The sequence below is a fragment of the Acomys minous genome (assembly GCF_964271855.1).
Source record: "Acomys minous genome assembly, chromosome: 13".
Taxonomy (NCBI): domain Eukaryota; kingdom Metazoa; phylum Chordata; class Mammalia; order Rodentia; family Muridae; genus Acomys; species Acomys minous.
This window is the reverse complement of record NC_140495.1, coordinates 14522685-14541042: the sequence shown is the minus strand read 5'-3', so window position 1 is coordinate 14541042 and position 18358 is coordinate 14522685. Positions and strand designations below refer to the sequence as shown.

Below are 18358 nucleotides of genomic sequence, written 5' to 3'. Positions count from 1 at the left end.
CATGCGGGCGCTTAGCTTGTGGGGGGGCCCCAGGCTCGAAGCCCTGTGGTTTTATTTGACGGAGCAGCACGGAGGCTGTACACCAATAAATAACGTCAATGTAGGAACTGCGCCTTTCATCGCGGCTGCAGGCAGGGATGGGTAGAGCAAGAGGTCGGCTAGAACTTTCCTCTGCAGTAGGACAGAGGACCTGCAGGGTCTTTGACGTTGGACAGCAGCTGACTCGCATCTGGGCCTCGCGTCAGAGCTCCACCCGGGCATCACTGTAGGCCCGGTCCAAGGCCCACTCTGGCTGCGAGTCGGCGCCACCTTCTCGAGCCAGACGAGCCATCTCCTGCTGGAACAAAGCTTGCCGTGCCCGGCTAGGGTCCACATTGATCCAGTTGTTAGCGATCCACTTGGTGCCGCGGGTGACCAGGCAGCCCCCATGCAACGAGTAGTCGTCCACTTCACCCACCCAACCTAGGGAAAGAAAGTGACATGAACAAAGGACAAACTAGGACCCGGGGGTGGGGGTGGGGAACCCTAGGTTGGCCCAACCTGAACTGTACAAACACCCAGTCCCCATGGAAGGGCTTGGCATAACACCCACTAAGGCATGGTCAACACCCCCGGCCCTCAGAAACCTGAGCTTTCATAGCTCTTCCCAGCCTAGGCTGCGGAGAGGAGTTTCCCTGCCCCGGCGAGGAGATAACGGAAGAGGCTGCACTAGTGCTACTGTGTTTGGCTGTGGCAGAGAAGTATGTGGGAGAGCAGACAGAAACAGCCCTCGGGGTGGCAGAAGGGAGAGATGAGTCCTCTCGGAGAACTTAGGCCCTCACCTTGCCCATCAGGCAGGTAGTTGTACCAAAAGACTGCAGTTCCTTGCTGGGGCTTGACACGAAGGTTCCCCTTGTCACAGTGCCTTCGAGTGTCGCGGAGATCAACGTCACCCTGAATCAGACTCTGTGGGCAACAGGGTGATGACATCTTCAGACTGGGTGCCATTGCATGGCCAGGCAGCCAAAACTGACTTGGGGGGGGGGACAAACCTGGGCCCACAGCCTAGGTTTAGAGGGGTGTGCACACACTTGCCCAAGGTCCTACTAGCCCACAAGAGTAATAGCCCACTGGCCCTTACCATTTCATCGAAGGTCCTGTTGTCGGCTACAGGGAAGACCGTCTCGCCACCACCGGTGACATTGTTCAAATAAAACAGCACTGTCATGTAGCTGTAAGGCAGGGGGGCTGCTGAGCGGATTCCCCAACTGGTTAGTCCCACTCGTGGACAGGATTATTTTGTTTTTTTGAGACAGGGTTTCTCTGTGTAGCCTTGGCTGTCCTGGACTAACTTTGTAGACCAGGCTGGCCTTGAACTCACAGTGATCCACCTGTCTCTGCCTCCTGAGTGCTGGGATTAAAGGCATGCGCCACCACCGCCCGGCTTGTGGACAGGATTAGATTCCCAGGTTACCCACAAGGTTGGGCCAAGACTTCTCTGGCCCTTTTCCCTTTCCCTCTTGTGTGGCCACGATCACAGGGGCACTTAAGACCTGGCTGGGAAGGGTAAGCTTGCAGAAGCAGGAAAATAACGCAAAGTCTCCTTGCAACTGGACCGTCTGAGGCAGAACAGCCTCGGGCAAACCTGACTTTGCAGGCAAGAGGGCACAGCTGTCAAAACCGAGGCTGAGACCTCCAACAATGGAGTCAAGACCAGGGCTGACAGGGGCAAGTTTCAGTGTCTGTGAGTATCTGGTCTCTTTTCATTTAAATAGACAACAATCAAAAAGCAGGGCAGGCCTTTAATCTCAGCACTCAGGAGGCAGAGGCAGGAGGATTGTGGAAAATCGTTGTGAGTTCTAGGCTAGCCTGGTCTACAAAAAGTGAGTCCAGGATAGCCAGGACTGTTACACAAAGAAACATTGTCTAAAAAAAAACAACAATAAACAAAAACCCACAGTTGCCAGTAGCCACCACTTTCCTTTACTCCATAAACAGTGAAGGAGAGACTTGCGGGAAAGGTGGGGAAATGGCTGACCAGGAAGGCCCAGTGTAGTCTTGGCCCCATACCAGGCTATACATATATCCGCAAGGTGCCCAGTGCAGGAACTGACGCCAACCCCCTGGGTGGGAGGTACTTGCCGACAGGAGGTCTCGAAGGGCACAGACTCGTTGGCTACCAGCTTCGTGTGGGAGCAGATGGTCTCCGGGTACACAGGTCCGCTGTCCACATGGGCATGGTAGTGACCTCCCTCACCATATCGTACGACCTGCAGTGGCTCACTGAGCTCCACAATCTCCGGGGAAAGGCGAGTGAGGCGCAGCACCCTGGTAGGCAGCAGGCATTCAGCAAGCTGGCTACCTAAAGGAGCTAACCAAGGTGGATCCCGGGCCAGCCACAAACTTTAATTCCTGCTCCCCTCCCCTAGGAAGTCCCATAAGCCGTTCTGGTTTTGACTTCTAAGAGCCAGGAAGCCTGAGCTAGGAATGTAATTTAATTGCAGTGTGCTTGCCTAACAGGCACAAGGCCTTGGGTTCAATCCAAGAACCAGGTCAACTGAAGGGGGGTGTGTCTGTAAAGCCAGTGTTCAGGGGGTGGAAGCAGATAGCAAGTTCCAGGTGAGTCTTGGATACACGAGATCACACACACACACACACACACACACACACACACACGCATGAGCAAAGGGTCTGTGGTGGTGATGAGCTCTTTCTACCCCAGGCTGCCAGACATAGAGATATCCAATTAATAGGGAAACAGATGGCCGTTCAGTCAGGAGGAGGATGAGAATTGAGACTTAACTCTCTGGGATAAAGATGCTCATTTAAAACCTCTGTTTTTATTTTTTGTTTTCTCCTGTTATTTTTTTAGATAGGGTCTGATGTAGGTTGGCCCGGAACTCTGTGGCCTAGGACAGTCGTTAACTCCTCCTGATTCTCCTGCCTCCACCTCCCAACTTCCGGGATTGTGGGTATGCAGGGGAGGGCCTTGCTTTACGCAGTGCCGCGATCAAACTTCGCTTTCTGCCTGCTAGGCGAGCGCTTGACCAAGCACTCCACGTCCTTAGCCTCATCTTTCCTGGCTTTTTGAAACAACAGTTTTACTCTCAACTCCAGGCTGACAGGTATGAGGCATCAACCTGTTTCGGAAGCCTATCTGTTCAAGGGCCAGGGCTTCTCTGAGCAGAAATAAGTCCTCATCTTTCTAATTAGTAAAAAACACATATTTGATTTAAATACCAGTTGTTTGCCCACAACCAGGCCAATGTGCTTTCATTAGTCACCTGCTTTTCACCAGGTCTCATTCTTGTCCCAACAATTGCAACTTAATCCCAAATTAGTTCGTCCAGCTCCATCCCTTTGGCTCTGGCAAAGGTGGAGAGCCTGCCCCAGGAAGAACCTGTCTCAGGTGCTCACCTCTGGCGGATGGCACGCATGACGTGATGAGCGCCCTCACCCTGGTGGAGCCATGTGTGGTGGCTGTTCCTCACCAACTCATTGGCTTCTGCCTTATGGTTTCTCATGTACTTGTGGAAGTCTCGAAGGTCCATGGTGGAAAACTCCTGAAGACTCAGCACTCCTGCGCAGGGCACCCTCATCAGTGCCTGCCAGGCCCATGTGGAGCAAGCACAGCGGCAGGCAGCACCTCCCTACCTACCCCAAAGGTAGCGGCAGCCCCTGGCCTCAGGCACTGAGGGGGGCATGTGCACTTGTCCCCACCTGGACTCGGGTCAGATGAACCTGGTTTCTGTCACATCGGGCCCTGAGGGAAGACCCAGAGAAGTTTGTTTTCTGTTTAAGCCTTGATTTGGTTCCAAAAAGGAAGAAGCCCAACCCAGTGAGCCAGAGCAAAGTCTCCACAGGGCACTTGAGCCATAGGACCAAGATGGCCGCAGGCTCTACAGCCTGCCCTGTAGCAGAGCCATGCTCCCACTGTGGAGGATGAGGAGAGAGGACAGCCTGTGCTGAGTCTCCTTAAGGGCCTTCCACACTGTAGTGTGAAATCAGGGCTATTCCCCTAGCTCCCCTCCTGGGGGGAACCCTGTTGGCTGGTCCTTCCTGCTAAGGTACCACTCATGCTGGTTAAAAAAAAAATCCTAACCACACCCAGATGAGAATCACTAAGCAGGGAGAGTGGGTGACATTGTCATCCTTCCCTCCTTTGGCCCAGATTCCACTAAAGATGAGGGCTGTGAGCCCTGACGTCACATTAAAGGAGGGTCACAGCCCACCAGCCACAGGCTGCAGCTAGAAGGATCTCCCGGATCTGTCATGTAGACCCGTCACCATGGAGAATGAGAGGGTCTGGCTGTCCACCTGCTTCCTCGTCTCCCTATCTCTGTCCACTTTCAAAGCTGGGCTTGGAAGCTGCCTGCTGCAGGGGTGCGGGGAGGGCCCAAGCTTTCCAGGACATGCTCTGTGGGAGGCCACAGCTCCCAAGCACAGGGCTGTGGAGCGTGCGGGCTCACCATCGCCATCAGGGTCCGCCTTGATCGCAGAGTACATCTCCTTAATGCTCTCTGGCGTCATCCACCGTCCGCTCCCCAGGCGCGTCTGGGCCAGGACCTAAAGTATAGGAAGGTCCTTCAGTGTGGGGTTTCCCTAGCAGTCAAGAGTCACCAAAGCAGACAAGGAGAGTCTTGCTGTAGAGATAAAGGCTTCAAAGGATGGACATGAGTGAGGACACAGGGCTCTGTGCAGAAGTCCAGCAACATGCAGGAAGGAAGCCAGAAAGGGGGTACGCATGCCTGGGGGCTATGGCCAACCCCAGAACTTGTGGCCTTGGGGAAGCACTGTTGACTGGTTAGAGGCAGAATGAGACCGGGCCTGTGTCACCCTCAGGGTGAAGGCAGAGGCCTGGCTATGAAGCCAGGACAGGAACCAGGAGGACAGCTGACTGGGACTTAAGTACCAGGGACCCTCAGGAAAAAGCTGGATCAGTGGGCGAAGTGGACCATGCCCCTGCCAGACTTTTCTCTCGGAAGTCCTTATGCGAGGGGTGTGGGAGAAGGAGAAGCCGGCTGATGGGCACCTCAGAACTTCGACACCATCATCATCTTTAGACATGGGAGCAAGGAACTTGGCCCACAGAAGACACACTACTAAACACCTAGTGGTAAGTGCCTTCCCCATGAAGGGATTTTCTTGCCATCCTCTGGAGTCTCAGTGAAAAAAGGAAGATGGACTCTGAGCCTAGATATGCCCAAGCAACCCTGGGGTAGCATCTGACTGTGGAGGCCAAAGCAACCAAAAGGGTGATCTTAGGGACTCCCTCCTGCAGCTACTCGCAGCGTGGGGTCCTAACCTCTCGGAGTTGCAGGCGACCGTCTTGGTTCTGATCCAGCAGCTGGAAAAGGTCCAGCTGGCTGACCTGCATGCTGCTCATCGCCTCCTCATACTCCTCAGTGGGCAGGGTCTGGCTTCGCTGTAACCCCTTCATCTGGGCCAGGTGGATGATAAGGCGACACTCCTCGTCACTCAGGAAGCCTGGGATTTCTGCCGGAAGAGGGGCTGGGTGAAGCCAGTGACTACAGTGCTAGGCGCCAAGTACGATGCCCCCCTCTATAAAATTCCTGGGTAAATATTTCTTGTTCCTTGGTGGCCACCAGATCTAGGGGACTTTACCCATCCACTTACAGCCACCCTGGACTTTCGTTGTTGGTTTTTGAGAACTGGGTCCTCTTTTTTTGTTTTTCCCCCCTTTTCTTTCTTTAGACAGGGTTTCTCTGGGTAGCTCTGGCTGTCCTGGAACTTGCTCTGTAGACCAGGCTGGCCTCTGCCTCCTGAGTGCTGGGGTTAAGGGTGTGTGCACCTGGCAGGACTGTATGTTGAGTTGTCTTGCAAGGTTTTTTTTTTTTTTTAACAGTGTTTGAGAAAAGGGATCTTCTTTTCAAGGGGCGGGGTGGGGTATTTAGGGGAGTGAGCCTGGCCTAAGCTGAGATGCACTGATCACCACCTCAGGGTAAGACTGAAAGCCACCGGGGTTGGGGGGTGGGGTGGGGATGAGGACGACTTCAGCGGCAGAGGGCAGAGGGCAGAGGGTTGACCTCTGATTTTCTTTTTCTGACAGTGTTGGGGATTGAGCCAAGGATCCTGTTCTAACTAGGCAAGTGCTCTACCGCTGAGCCACACCCCAGCCCCCAGACAGCCTTTTTGCTGTTGTTGCTATTGTTTGTTTGAGACAGTGTATCACAGAGTCTAGGAGGAACTCCAGCTTGCTCTGTAGCCAAGGATCCTTCCGTCTTGAACTCCTAAGTGCATCTGTGTACTCAGCTTGGCTTTTCCCTGGGTGTGTGTATATGGAGGTGAGGGGGGGGTGGGGGGGTGGGGGGGGAATTGGTTTTCTGAGACAGGGTCACACTATATAGCCCTAGCTGGCATGGAACTTGCGCTGTAGACCAAACTGGACTCAAACTCATAGAAAAAGCACCTCATGTGGTAATGACCCCAACCATAAAATTATTTCTGTTGCTACTTCATAACTGTAATTTTGCTACTATTATGAATTGTGATATAATTATCTGACACTTCCAATGGTCTTAATGGGGTCGCAGCCCACAGGTTGAGAACCATTGCTATAGGCCGCTCTATGGCTTGTTCTCCTACACAAGTGGTTGCCCAGTGGTTGAGCTACCCCAGGAAGTCAGGGGGAATCCCTTAGGAACACCCCAGTCCTCTATGCCTTGAGCAAAGACTGTTAGCCCTGAGAATTTGCTCTGTGGTTACATGCCCACACGCTAGGCCCAGCTGGCAGGTGGTCTGAAGGAACTTGTTCCCCTCAGCCACAAACGTAGACAGCCCACATGCTTCCAGGGCAGAAGCCTGAATCCTGCCTCCACAACTGAGACCACGCTGACCTTGAACTCATGGACAGCCACCTGCCTCTGCCTCCCAAGCGCTGGGATTAGAGGCATGTGCCACCACGTCCAGCCGATGGGAGCCATTTTTAATAATGACCACAGCTGATCACACACTGCCAAATGGTACTGCTCTGAGCATCCCTTAGAGGTCTTTAACCTCTCCACTCATATTAGAAGGCAGGCCCTGAATTACACAAAGGACCCCGGGGCACAGGAAGATGAGCATTTTGCCCAGGGCCTCCCAGATATTATACCCAGAACCAGACTGGAAAACAGAGTTAGCATCCAGGGGTAGGTGTTGGGGCCCCCCAGACGTGCTAACACTGAAGATAGAACAGGGCGAAAGCTCACCTCTAACCTGCAGAACCCTAGAAAGAGGGAGCAGACACTGGGAGACAGCAATGCTGAGCAATGGGATGGGCCCATTACTTATTAATTACCACATCTTGGTTGCTAAAGACAGAAGTTAAATAGAAAGGGAAAATGGGGCTGGAAGTAGACAACACAGGCCTCGGTTTCTTTTTTTTTTTCTTTTTCTTTCTTTTTTTTGGTTTTTCGAGACAGGGTCTCTCTGCGTAGCCTTGGCTGTCCTAGACTCACTTTGTAGACCAGGCTGGCTTCGAACTCACAGGGATCCGCCTGCCTCTGCCTCCCGAGTGCTGGGATTAAAGGCGTGCGCCACCACCGCCCAGCCCCAGGCCTCAGTTTCTTTATTAGGGAATCTGCAAGTCCAGTGCAGATAGTTCTAGCCTCCCCCTTGTCGATGAGGCCCTGGATTTGATCCCCAGCACCACACAAAACTGGGTGTGGTGGCACAAACCTGCAATCCCAGCACTTGGGAGGTGGAGGAGGATCAGAAGTTCAAGGTCACCCTCTGCCAGGTATCGAGTTCAAGGCCAGGCTGAGCAACCTGAGACCCTGTCTCAGGCAAAACAAAGCGGTGCAAGCAAACAAACAGCTAAGTCAGTATGTTGGGGCCTAAGTAAGCAGGTGCAGGCACCCTCAGAACTTTCTGGGCACCTGGGATCCAACACAGTACATGACCCTTCCCTGAGCCATGGTGCTGTAATGACACTGGACACCTTGAGATGTATCTGACCAACTTGCTGGCCCATGGCATAGCAGCCAAGGCCAATCAGTAGCAGATCACCTGTTGCCCCAACTTGCCCAAGGGCTGTCACCCCACTGCTCTGTGAGTCCTCGTCTTCCTCTGGTTCCTCTTGGCCCTGTGTGCCTTGAGAAGGACAGAGCTCCTGGGGTGCAGGGTGGGTAGAAAGTGGTGCCCCAGGGCTGGAGAGATGGCTCAGAGGTTAAGAGCACTGATTGCTCTTCCAGAGGTCCTGAGTTCAATTCCCAGCAACCACATGGTGGCTCACAACCATCTATAATGTGATCTAATGCCCTCCTCTGTTATGTAGGTGTGCGTGCAGGCATGTATACATAATAAATAAATAATAAAAAGAAAGAAAGAAAAAGAAAAAGAAAGTGGTGCCCCAGCAGAGCCTGCCCTGGAAGCCCAGACCTTCATAACCCTTCTAACATCTATCAGTATTGGTTGCTGGGGTGGGGAAGGGGGTGAGGGATGAAAGTTTGCTTCTGTTAGTGTCCCTGCCAGAGGGAAGCAAGCCTGGGACAGAGCTGGCATAGGTAGAGATCACTGGTGCTGAACCTGTGTGGGTTTGGGTTCTTGGTCTGTAAGGACAAACTATCAAAGTCTCTTGAATGTAAAGACAGACAGGATAAGAGGCAGGTCACTTCAGACTGGAGACCCGGGCTCCTTTCCTTTAAAATGTGAAAGCTCTGTCTGCCCAAAGGATGCAGGCAAGAGATGAAGCCTAAAAGGCCCCAAAGCTGCTTGCTCCATCCTGGCTTATCTTTGCCTCTGAACAGCCTTTGCTCAGCTCCCTCTCAGCAGGGCAAGCCCCTCCTGGAGCCTCTGGATTGTCAGCAGCAGCGAAAATGGATTCTTTCAGAACTCAAAGGCCAGGACTCTGTACACTGTGCCAAGAGGCTGCAGTGTCAAAGGGCTTTCTTCAGTATGGGGTGTGTGTGAAAGGGGGCTGCGTGCCCATCTGGGTTGGAGGTGAAGGATCCAGGGCGTAGGGCCCTCCCTCAGCCCTTTCTGGATGGAGATGACTAAGAACTGGTGGGGGAGGTGCGGTGGGGGGCTGGAAAGAAGCCTGGGTTAGAGGAGGCAGGAGATAAGTGGGGGGCAGGGCTGAGGTATGAGATGTGGCCCAAGCAGAAAGCCAGGCTGCAGAGCTGTTGCTAGGTGACCACAGTGTTGTTGCCCAGCAACCACAGAGTATTCCTTGCCACAAGGCAGTGCTAGGAGCACAAGAGACTCCACTTGGTCACAAGGTTTCTCCCTCACCACCATGTTGCAGCCAGTGACAGACTCATAAGCCAGCTGCGAGCCCTTTGTAGCCTGCTGTGGCTTTCCCTGACCAACTTTCCAGCATAGAGGCTTCCCAGTGGGCCACGATCTGTATCACAGTAGAGGTCAAGGGTTCCCACCCAGAATACCCTCTGCGAGTCTTGGCATAAAGTCTCCACTGCAGTGAATGCCGAGGTCAAACCACACCCTCTCAAATCATTCACACAAACAGGTTGGGGAGGAGACCCCGATGGCAGGCTGCTGTCAAGGGCACAAAGGTGATGATTGGGCAGCAGGACCTTTATCCTAACTCCTGTCCCACCCCCTCCCCCGTGCAGTGCAGCATGGGACTGTGACTTGCAGCCTCCTCCAAGGGGTCCTGGACATGTTCTGTATCAGTGACCCTGGAGAGCTCTGAGCAGGTGGCACCCTTTACACAGTGTGTGTGTGTGTGTGTGTGTGTGTGTGTATGAGAGAGAGAGAGAGAGAGAGAGAGAGAGAGATGGAGATGGAGTATGTATTTTTACAATCCTGGATGTGTATGAACATGAAGGTCAGAGGGCAAGGACAAGCTCAGGTGTTTGTCCTAGCCTTCTGTCTTGCTTGAGACAGGCCTCTTTTTCAGTTGTTCACCTTTGCAAATGCAACAGCCTAGGGGCCCTGCAAGCTTCCCAGATTCTCCTGTTTCCATCTCTCATCTGGTCAGAGGAACACCAGAATTACAGGTGCGCCATATTGTGCCCAGCTTTTACGTGGGTTCTGTGAACTTCTGTGGCAAGCAAATTCCCACTGAGCCATTTCTGTAGCCTTTACACATCATATAGCTGTGCGGGACCCATGGCACATGTAAGGGAGATACGCACAGTCTATGCCTGAATAGGATAAAAAAAAAATATTGTAAAGAAATGTACTAGGCTGGGCGGTGGTGGCGCACGCCTTTAATTCCAGCACTCGGGAGGCAGAGGCAGGTGGATCTCTGTGAGTTCGAGGCCCGCTTGGACTACAGAGCGAGTTCCAGGACAGCCAGAGCTTTTACAGAGAGAAACCCTGTCTCAAAAAACCAAACCAACCAACCAACCAACCATCCAACCAACCAACCAAACAACAACAACAAAAAAAAAACAGCCGGGCGTGGTGGCACATGCCTTTAAGCCCAGCACTCGGGAGGCAGAGGCAGGCGGATCACTGTGAGTTCGAGGCCAGCCTGGTCTACAAAGTGAGTCCAGGACAGCCAAGGCTACACAGAGAAACCCTGTCTCGAAAAACAACAACAAAAAAAAAACCAAAACAGAAAACAAACAAAAACAAAAATTAAAAAACACCAAAACAAAACCAAAGAAATGTACTAGTAAAAAAAAAGAAAAAAGAAAAAAGAAAAGAAAAGAAATGTAGTGCTGCTAGGACATCAATAGAAACAATCATATAATAACAGGTCAGGATGGTGGTGGATGCCCGCCAAGCCAGCACTTGGAATACAGAAGCAGGAGGATCAGAAGTTCAAAGACATCCTTGGCTACACAGAGCGTTCTGAGGCTTCATGAGGTCCTCAACAAACAAAATTGTGGAAGGAGAATGAATGGCAGACAGGAAGACCCTGATTAGCTAAGATGGGGAGGGGGCACTCCTACAGAACTGACCTCGCTTGTCTCTTAGGTCCATATCCATCCCACAGAGAAGAGCACATTGGCACAACAGAGCAAACGGTGCTGTGGGCACTGGAGATGTGGACTCAAGACTAGAGTTGCTGCCTTTGGGATCCTTGCCCCCGACCAGAGTTGTGTTCAGCATGTGACACTGCTGTCCCTGGATGTCATGTGAGTGAGTGTACACGTTCCTTTCAGGACTGCATACAGGAAGTGTTAGCATGAAGGTGCAGGGAGCCACCTGTTGGTAACTACAGTTTATAGACATCAAACCTCGCAGTTAGCTGTCCACAGGTCGCACCATCACTGGGGCCAAGGATAGGGGCTAGAAATTCTACAAGATATGGTAGCATACATCTGAGACCCCAAGCACTAAGGAGAAAAGGATGCTATTTACTTTATGCGCATGGATGCTCTGCCTGCCTGTCTGTCCTCGTGTGCATGACTGGTCGCTGCAGAGGCAACAAGACGACGGCAGATGCCCTGGCACTGGGACTGTGTAGGCTATGAGCTGCACTGAGCCTGGGTCCTCAGGAGGAGCAGCATGTGATCTTAACCATCTATGGCTGGGCGTGGTGGCGCACGCCTTTAACCCCAGCACTCAGGAGGGAGGCAGAGGCAGGCTGATCGCTGTGAGTTCAAGGCCAGCCTGGTCTACAAAGCGAGTCCAGGACAGCCAAGGCTACACAGAGAGACCCTGTCTCAAAAAACTAAACAGAGAGAGAGAGAGAGAGAGAGAGAGAGAGAGAGAGAGAGCTGGTGAGATGGCTCAGTGAGCATCTGCCACAAAAGCAGAGAACTTATCAGTACAGAGAAGGGCCCACACAGCCTCCATCTCTCTCATCCTGGTTTTATTTTGCTTGTTTTTATTTCCTGATATGCAGCCATATCGGGGCCTGAGTTCCTTCAGTCCCCAAAATCCACGAAGAAAGGTGAGAACTGACTCCTAAAGGATGTCGTCTGACCCCCACAGCTGTGTTCTGCCATGTGTGCCTGGGTTCACGTTCATATGCACATACAATAATAATAAGGAAAATTGATATGTGGTGTTGACCCCTGGCCTCTGGACACATATGCTTATATATGTGCCTGTACGCGCGCGCGCGCGCGCGCGCACACACACACACACACACACACACACACACACAAGTCGGACGTAGTGGGTTCATACCTGAAAGCCCAGCTTTTGGAAGGGGAAAAAAAAGCAAGAGGATTATCATGAGCTCATAGTGAGTTCTGGGGGTAGCCTGAGCTACAGTGTAAGAGTCTATGTTTAAAAAAAAAATATCCCACTCCCTCCAAAACAGGCCAAGCATAGTGTCACACACTTGTGATTGCTGAGAACTTAAGGTACAGGCAGGAGGGTCACCAGCTGCAGGACAGCTAAGGCTACACAGTAAGGCCCTGCCTCAAAAACCAGAGGGGGAAGGGCAGGTGAAGCTAGAACAGAGCCACTGTAGGAAAGCCACATCCCCAAGGAGGTGACATTGACTCAGAATTGTGTGTTCTCAGCATGGCTCTTATATGGCACGCTTTTAATCCCAGACCACTGGAGGCAGAGGTAGGGGGATCTCTGTGAGTTCTCTTCAGATTCTGTCTCCAGACAGGCCTGTAACCAGGGAGGATGCATCAAGAGGATGCTAAGTTTAGGGCCAACCTGAGCTACACAGCAAGTTCTAAGTCCATGCTGGGGCTACATATCAGGAAATAAAAACAAGCAAAATAAAACCAGGATGAGAGAGACAGAGAAAGAGAGAGACAGGGGGAGAGAGAGAGAGAGAGAGAGAGAGAGAGAGAGAGAGAGAGAGAGAGACTGGAGGTTGTGTATGGGCCCTTCTCTGTACCGATAAGTCCTCCTGCCACAGAGATGGAGGGATCTTGTCCTGCCACAGAGATGGAGGGACCTTGACGTGCTTCAGTGCTTCACAACCCTTGGGCATCTGTCTGTCTGTCACAGGTTGGGAGCTAAGAGCAGCCAGGTGGAGCGTGCAGTGGGCAGAGCAGGCCCATTCTCCTCAGCTCAGCCTACCTCCTGAGGATGGTGGCAGGCATTAAAGCAATGGATGGCAGACAGGCAAGTGCAGGACACAGGTGCACACTGCTCCTTCCTGGGACAAGACAGTCTTTGAGTCATCCAACACAGTAGCATTCTGGAACTGCAGGCTTGGGACCACTCTCCCTGTGGTGTCCCTTTTTCAAAACTAGATTTCTTTTTGTTGTTGTTCTTAAGACAGGGTCTCTCTGTGTAGCCTTGGCTGTCCTGGACTCGCTTTGTAGACCAAGCTGGCCTCGAACTCACAGAGATCCGCCTGCCTCTGTCTGCCAAGTGCTAAGATTAAAGGCATGTGCCACCATGCCTGGCTTCTTTTTGTTTTTAAACAGGGTCTTAAGTAGCCCAGTGTGCTGCTTAGAACGGCCCCAGCAGGTTCATGTTTGAATACTTACTCCCTAGTTACAGAACTGTTTGGAAAGGAATAGCAAGTGTGGCCTTGTTGGGGGTGTGCCCCTGGGTGTGGGCTTTGAGAACTTAAAAGCCCAGGCCTATTCCCAGTTAGCTCTCTGCCTTGAGCTTGTGGGTAGCTCCCAACGTGCGTCGCCACGCCTGCCTGCCTGCCTGCCTGCCCCCGACCACAATGGTCATGGGCTCACCCTCTGAAACTTTTAAGGCCCAGCAAACTCTTCCGCTGTATGTTGCCTCAGTCCTGGTGTCTCTTCACAGCTATGGTGTGACTAAGTAACTAAGACACCCAGGCTAGCTTTGAACTCCTGACGCTCCCTCTTGCACCCACCTCCCAAGTGTTGGGATTAGCATTATCTGCTGTAAATGGGCTTCTCCTGAACTCTTCATCCTTTACCCTCCCCGTTCACCAAGGGGCCCCAGGGCCTCTCTAGTTAAGCCTGAGGTGCCTCCCACCAGCTGATCAGCAAGCAGTGTAAATGAGGACTCAAGCAGCAAGTTCATGCTCAACCTGCCTGACCCCACCTCCAACCCCTCACAACAGCCTTAATGTAGCCCAGGCTGGATGCAAGCTTGCTAAGGATGATTCTGAATTCTTGATGCTCTTTTCTCTTCCTGGAGAGTGCTGGGATTCCAGGCCTGCACCCCCCCCCCCCATACTTGTGTTATGTTTCTTGCTGAAAATTAAGCCCAGGACTTCATATAAGGTAGATCAGGAAGCACACTACCAACCGGGCTCTACTCCTGCCCTGAACCCCGCCCTCACCATGCTTTTTAAAAGCTTGATATAAAAAAAAAATTAAAAAAAAATTTTTTTTTGAGACAGGATTTCTCTGTGTAGCTTTGGCTGTCCTGGATTCACTTTGTAGACCAGGCTGGCCTCGAACTCACAAAGATCACCTGCCTCTGCTTCCCAAAGTGTTGACATCACAGGCATGTGCCACCAGGCCAAGCTTTAAAATAAATTTTTACAAGAGTGTTTTGCTTGCAAGGATGGTTGGTATCACATAAGGGGTGCTGAGGCCCTGTACATAGCAGGTTTGCTGGAACAGGCGTTAAGGCCAGTTTGTGAGGTGCTATGTGTGTGCTGGGAACAGGTCCTCTGCCAAAGCACTGACAATTTCTCTAGTTTGTTTGTTTGTTTTGTTTTGAGACTTGGCCTCATTGTGCTGGCCTGGCTGGCCTGGAACTTGATTTGTAGACCAGGCTGGTCTTGAACTCAGAGATGCACCTGCCTCTGCCTCCTCCAGTGCTGGGATTACAGGCAGCCACAGAGCCTCCAGTGTCTTTCTTTTTGTCCTGGTGTTGTTTTGCTTGTTGACATCAACTCCTGATATGTAGCCAAGGCACGGACTTGCTATGTAGGCCAGGTTGGCCTCAAACTCAGGAGCCTCCTGTTTCTTCCTCCCACGGTCAGGGCTTACACAGCATACCTGACATTGCCAGGTCTTTCAGCTGTACCCTTTGAAATTTTTGGCAGAAACTCGGACCCATTTTGATAGTGGTTTATTATCCTTCTTTTCTGTTTCTTGTCATTTACTCTTGGGGACTTCAAATCTGGGTCTTTAATTATCTTCTTTATAGGCCAAGAAGTAAATTAAGAGGCCTCTAGCCCCGTGGTTTACCTACGCTCAAACCGGAAAAATATATATGTATGCTGGTATGCTTTGTACATTTTTAAAAACAATTTATTTATTATTATGTATATAAAGTTCTGCCTGCATGTGTGCCTGCCCACCGGAAGAGGGCATCAGATCTCATTATAGATGGTTGTGAGGCACCAGGTGGTTGCTGGGAATTGAACTTAGGACCTCAGGAAGAACAGTCAGTGCTCTTAACCTCTGAGCCATCTCTCCAGACCAGGCTGATGTTTAATGACAAAAAACCCAACACTGGAACATGTCTGTCCACAGGCCTGGATCTCACTTCCATGAGAGCTACCAGACTAGACCTTAACCGTCCCACATGTCCCTGCTAAAGTATTTCCCCAAGGACACCCACATGTTACTCCATGAGTTTCAGTCCAGGGTAAATCCTGCTTCCTCTGCAGTCACTACCTGATGTGCCACATCACGTCCAGGTAATTGTTTATCCTGTTTCCTCCTCATTAGAGTATCAGTTTCAGAAAAAGCTGTTCCCAATACCTGAATTAGGAACTGCCATGGGCTTTCATGTTACTCACACTAATATTGACAGTAACAGCTCACAGCCTTGTAGGGCCCTTCTCATAATAGCATACGTGGGACGTTGCTATTTATAGCTTTTTTCTGGAACACCAGTCGGAGCCTTCTCTGTCTCACAGTAGAAACAGCGTGCACCCAGGTCCCTTATTTTTCAATTTTTAAAAAAGGTTTCTTTTGTGGGCTTTGGGGGAGGAGTATTGTTTTTTTTGAGACAGGGTTTCTTTTCTTCCTTCCTTCCTTCCTTTCTTTCTTTCTTTCTTCTTTTTGGGTTTTCTTTTTTTTTTTTTTTTTTTGGTTTTTTGAGACAAGGTTTCTCTGTGTAGCCTAGGCTGTCCTAGACTCGCTTTGTAGACCAGGCTGGCCTCGAACTCACAGCGATCCGCCTGCCTCTGCCTCCCGAGTGCTGGGATTAAAGGCGTGCGCCACCACGCCCGGCCCTTTTTGGGTTTTCAAGACGGGGTTTCTCTGTGTAGCCTTGGCTGTCCTGGACAGCCTTTGTAGACCAGGCTGGCCTTGAACTCACAAGGATCCACCTGCCTCTGCCTCCCAAGTGCTGAGATTAAAGGCCTATGCCATCACCGCCCAGCTTGTTTTTTGTTTTTGTTTTTGTTTTTGTTTTTGTTTTTGTTTTGAGTTACCACCGCCCAGCTTGTTCTTGTTTTTTTGAGTTGGGATTTGAATCAGGAGTTCAGCCTTGCCTGTCCTGGATTCGCTTTGTAGACCAGGCTAGCCTCAAACTCAACAGCAATCTGCCTGCCTCGGCTTCCCAAGTGCTGGGATTACAGGCTTGCACCACTGTGCCCAGTTTATTTTTTTATTTGTATTTATTTTATTTCATGTGTTTAGCTTCTTGAGACAGGGTTTCTTTCTTACCTTGGTTGCCCTGGACTTGCTTTGTAGACCAGGCTGGCCTTGAACTCACTATGCTTGCCCTGCCTCTGCACCACCATGCCCTGGCTCTTCTTCTTTTTCAAAGATTGCATTTAGTGTAGAGGTCAGAGGACAGCTTGTGGCAGTGGGCTCTTCCCTTCCACTATGTGGATCCCAGGGGTTGAATTTGGATTGTCAGGCTTGGGTAGCACATACCTTTATCTGCTCAGCCATCTCCCCCAGCCCAGAGACCTCGTAATACTCTCTACAAACCCCCGTCCCAGCAGCCAAGGACGGCCCTGGGTCTGATAAGTCATGTCACCAAGGCCATGTATCTGGGACTGTCTGTACGGATTTTGTTTTTGTTTTGTTTTTCCGAGGCAAGGTTTCTCTGTGTAGCCCTGACTGTCCTAGAACTCCATCTAAAGACTAGGCTGTCTTTGAACTCAGAGATCCTCTTGCCTTCGCCTCCCCAGTGCTGGGACTAAAGGCAACGTGCCACCAGTGCCAGGCTAGGCCTGCACAAACTTAACCTTGCCAAGGTCTGTGAGCATGGTACCCTCATCATGTGGACATTGGTAGTCCTTGGAGAACTGGGGGGGGGGGGGGATCCTCAAAGAATTGTAGCTTTGTGTTAGAATTAAATTAAATAGCCACTCAAAGCCTATCATTTAATAAGAACTCAGAAAACAGCAGCTGTGTGTGTGATGCGGCTTAACAGGGCCACCCTGAAAGGCTCTGCCCAGGAAGGGTGAAAGACAAAAATCCCATACACTGGAAGGAAGGAGCTGGACCTCGGACCAGCGCCCTCCCCCCAGGGGCACAGGGAGGGGGTCGGGCTTGAGGGTATCAGTTTATTCCAATATGGACAGTCAGGATCCCATCAGACCACAAGACCAGCTTTGGGAATGTGATCCCCCAGAAGTCTCCAGGTCAGCTGGCACCTGCTTAGCAGTCTCCCACTCTGCCCCTGATTCTAGAAGGTGACAGATTAGCAGTACAGACTGTCCAAAGATAATTTCAATAAACCGTTTGGGCACTTGTCTCAGGGTCATGCTGCCCAACCTATGACCGAAGAGTCGGCTGAGGGGAGCACGGTGCTCAGAGGGGCGTGTGGGAAAAGCACCGCTATATTCCTGTGATGGGAAAGGGAGCTCTACTCTAATAATCCCCTGGATTCAGAGGGCGCATCCACGAAGCAGCCATGTTCAAAATAGAAAACGTGTGGCCAAAAGAAGCCTCAGGGTGGACACTGCAGCCCCCTCCCGCCCCCTTCCCAGAAGTGTTCTGCAGACTTACCAAAGAGCAAAGGCTTGAGGCTGAGGGTTCGGATGAAGTGATCCCTGCCGGCCACCAGCTGGACTTTGCGCTCATATCCCACCTAAAGGAAAAGTACAGAGCGGACAGCTGGTGTGTCAGGCCGCACTGCTCAAGAAAAGTCCCGTGTCAGGGCGCGACAGTGGGAAAGTAAGTAGGCACGCGCGTGACCCGCACACAGTGGTGCAGGGGGAACGTCGGACCCCAGGGCTTCACAGTGCCTGGAGCGCGGAGCAGCGCGGGGACGAGGTGGTGGGGGAGAGGCTATTTCTTACCTTGATGCCCTCCAGCCGGGTGAGGGGAGCCAAGGTTGGCACTGACTGGGGGCTCTGCTCGCGGCTCTGGGGTCCGGGGTCTGTGCTCTCGTCCCCGTTGCTGTAGTGCACGAAGAGCAACAGTGCCAGCACGTTGCCTAAGTACAGGTGCACGAACACCATCAGCACCAAGAAGTAGGCGCGGGAACAGATGCCCCGCGGCTTGCACAGTGGCCGCACCGGTGCCTCTCCACCATCGCCTGGTCCGGTCGCTGGCACGGAAGGACGATGCTCCGGCGGCAGCGGCCACTGTGGATTTGAGGCCTCCTCGGCCGTCTCAGCCTCAGGCCGCTGCACAGTCGCCGCCGCCGCCGCCATGGCGCCCCGGTCGCGCGCGCGCCCAGGGGAGGGGCCGCG

At 52.0% G+C, this 18358-nt stretch overlaps 1 protein-coding gene across 1 annotated transcript; it reads right to left on the bottom strand.

Annotated features, from left to right (window-relative positions):
• Window positions 1-35: 35 nt before the first annotated feature.
• P4HTM (prolyl 4-hydroxylase, transmembrane) lies at window positions 36-18358 on the bottom strand. The gene is made up of 9 exons (XM_084752680.1): window positions 17963-18358; window positions 17670-17751; window positions 5285-5475; window positions 4449-4545; window positions 3397-3559; window positions 2122-2307; window positions 1121-1211; window positions 822-945; window positions 36-462 (listed from the first exon to the last, which is right to left on the bottom strand). The coding sequence occupies exons 1-9, from the start codon at window positions 18317-18319 to the stop codon at window positions 242-244; spliced, it is 1512 nt and encodes a 503-aa protein (XP_084608806.1). The 5' UTR covers window positions 18320-18358; the 3' UTR covers window positions 36-241.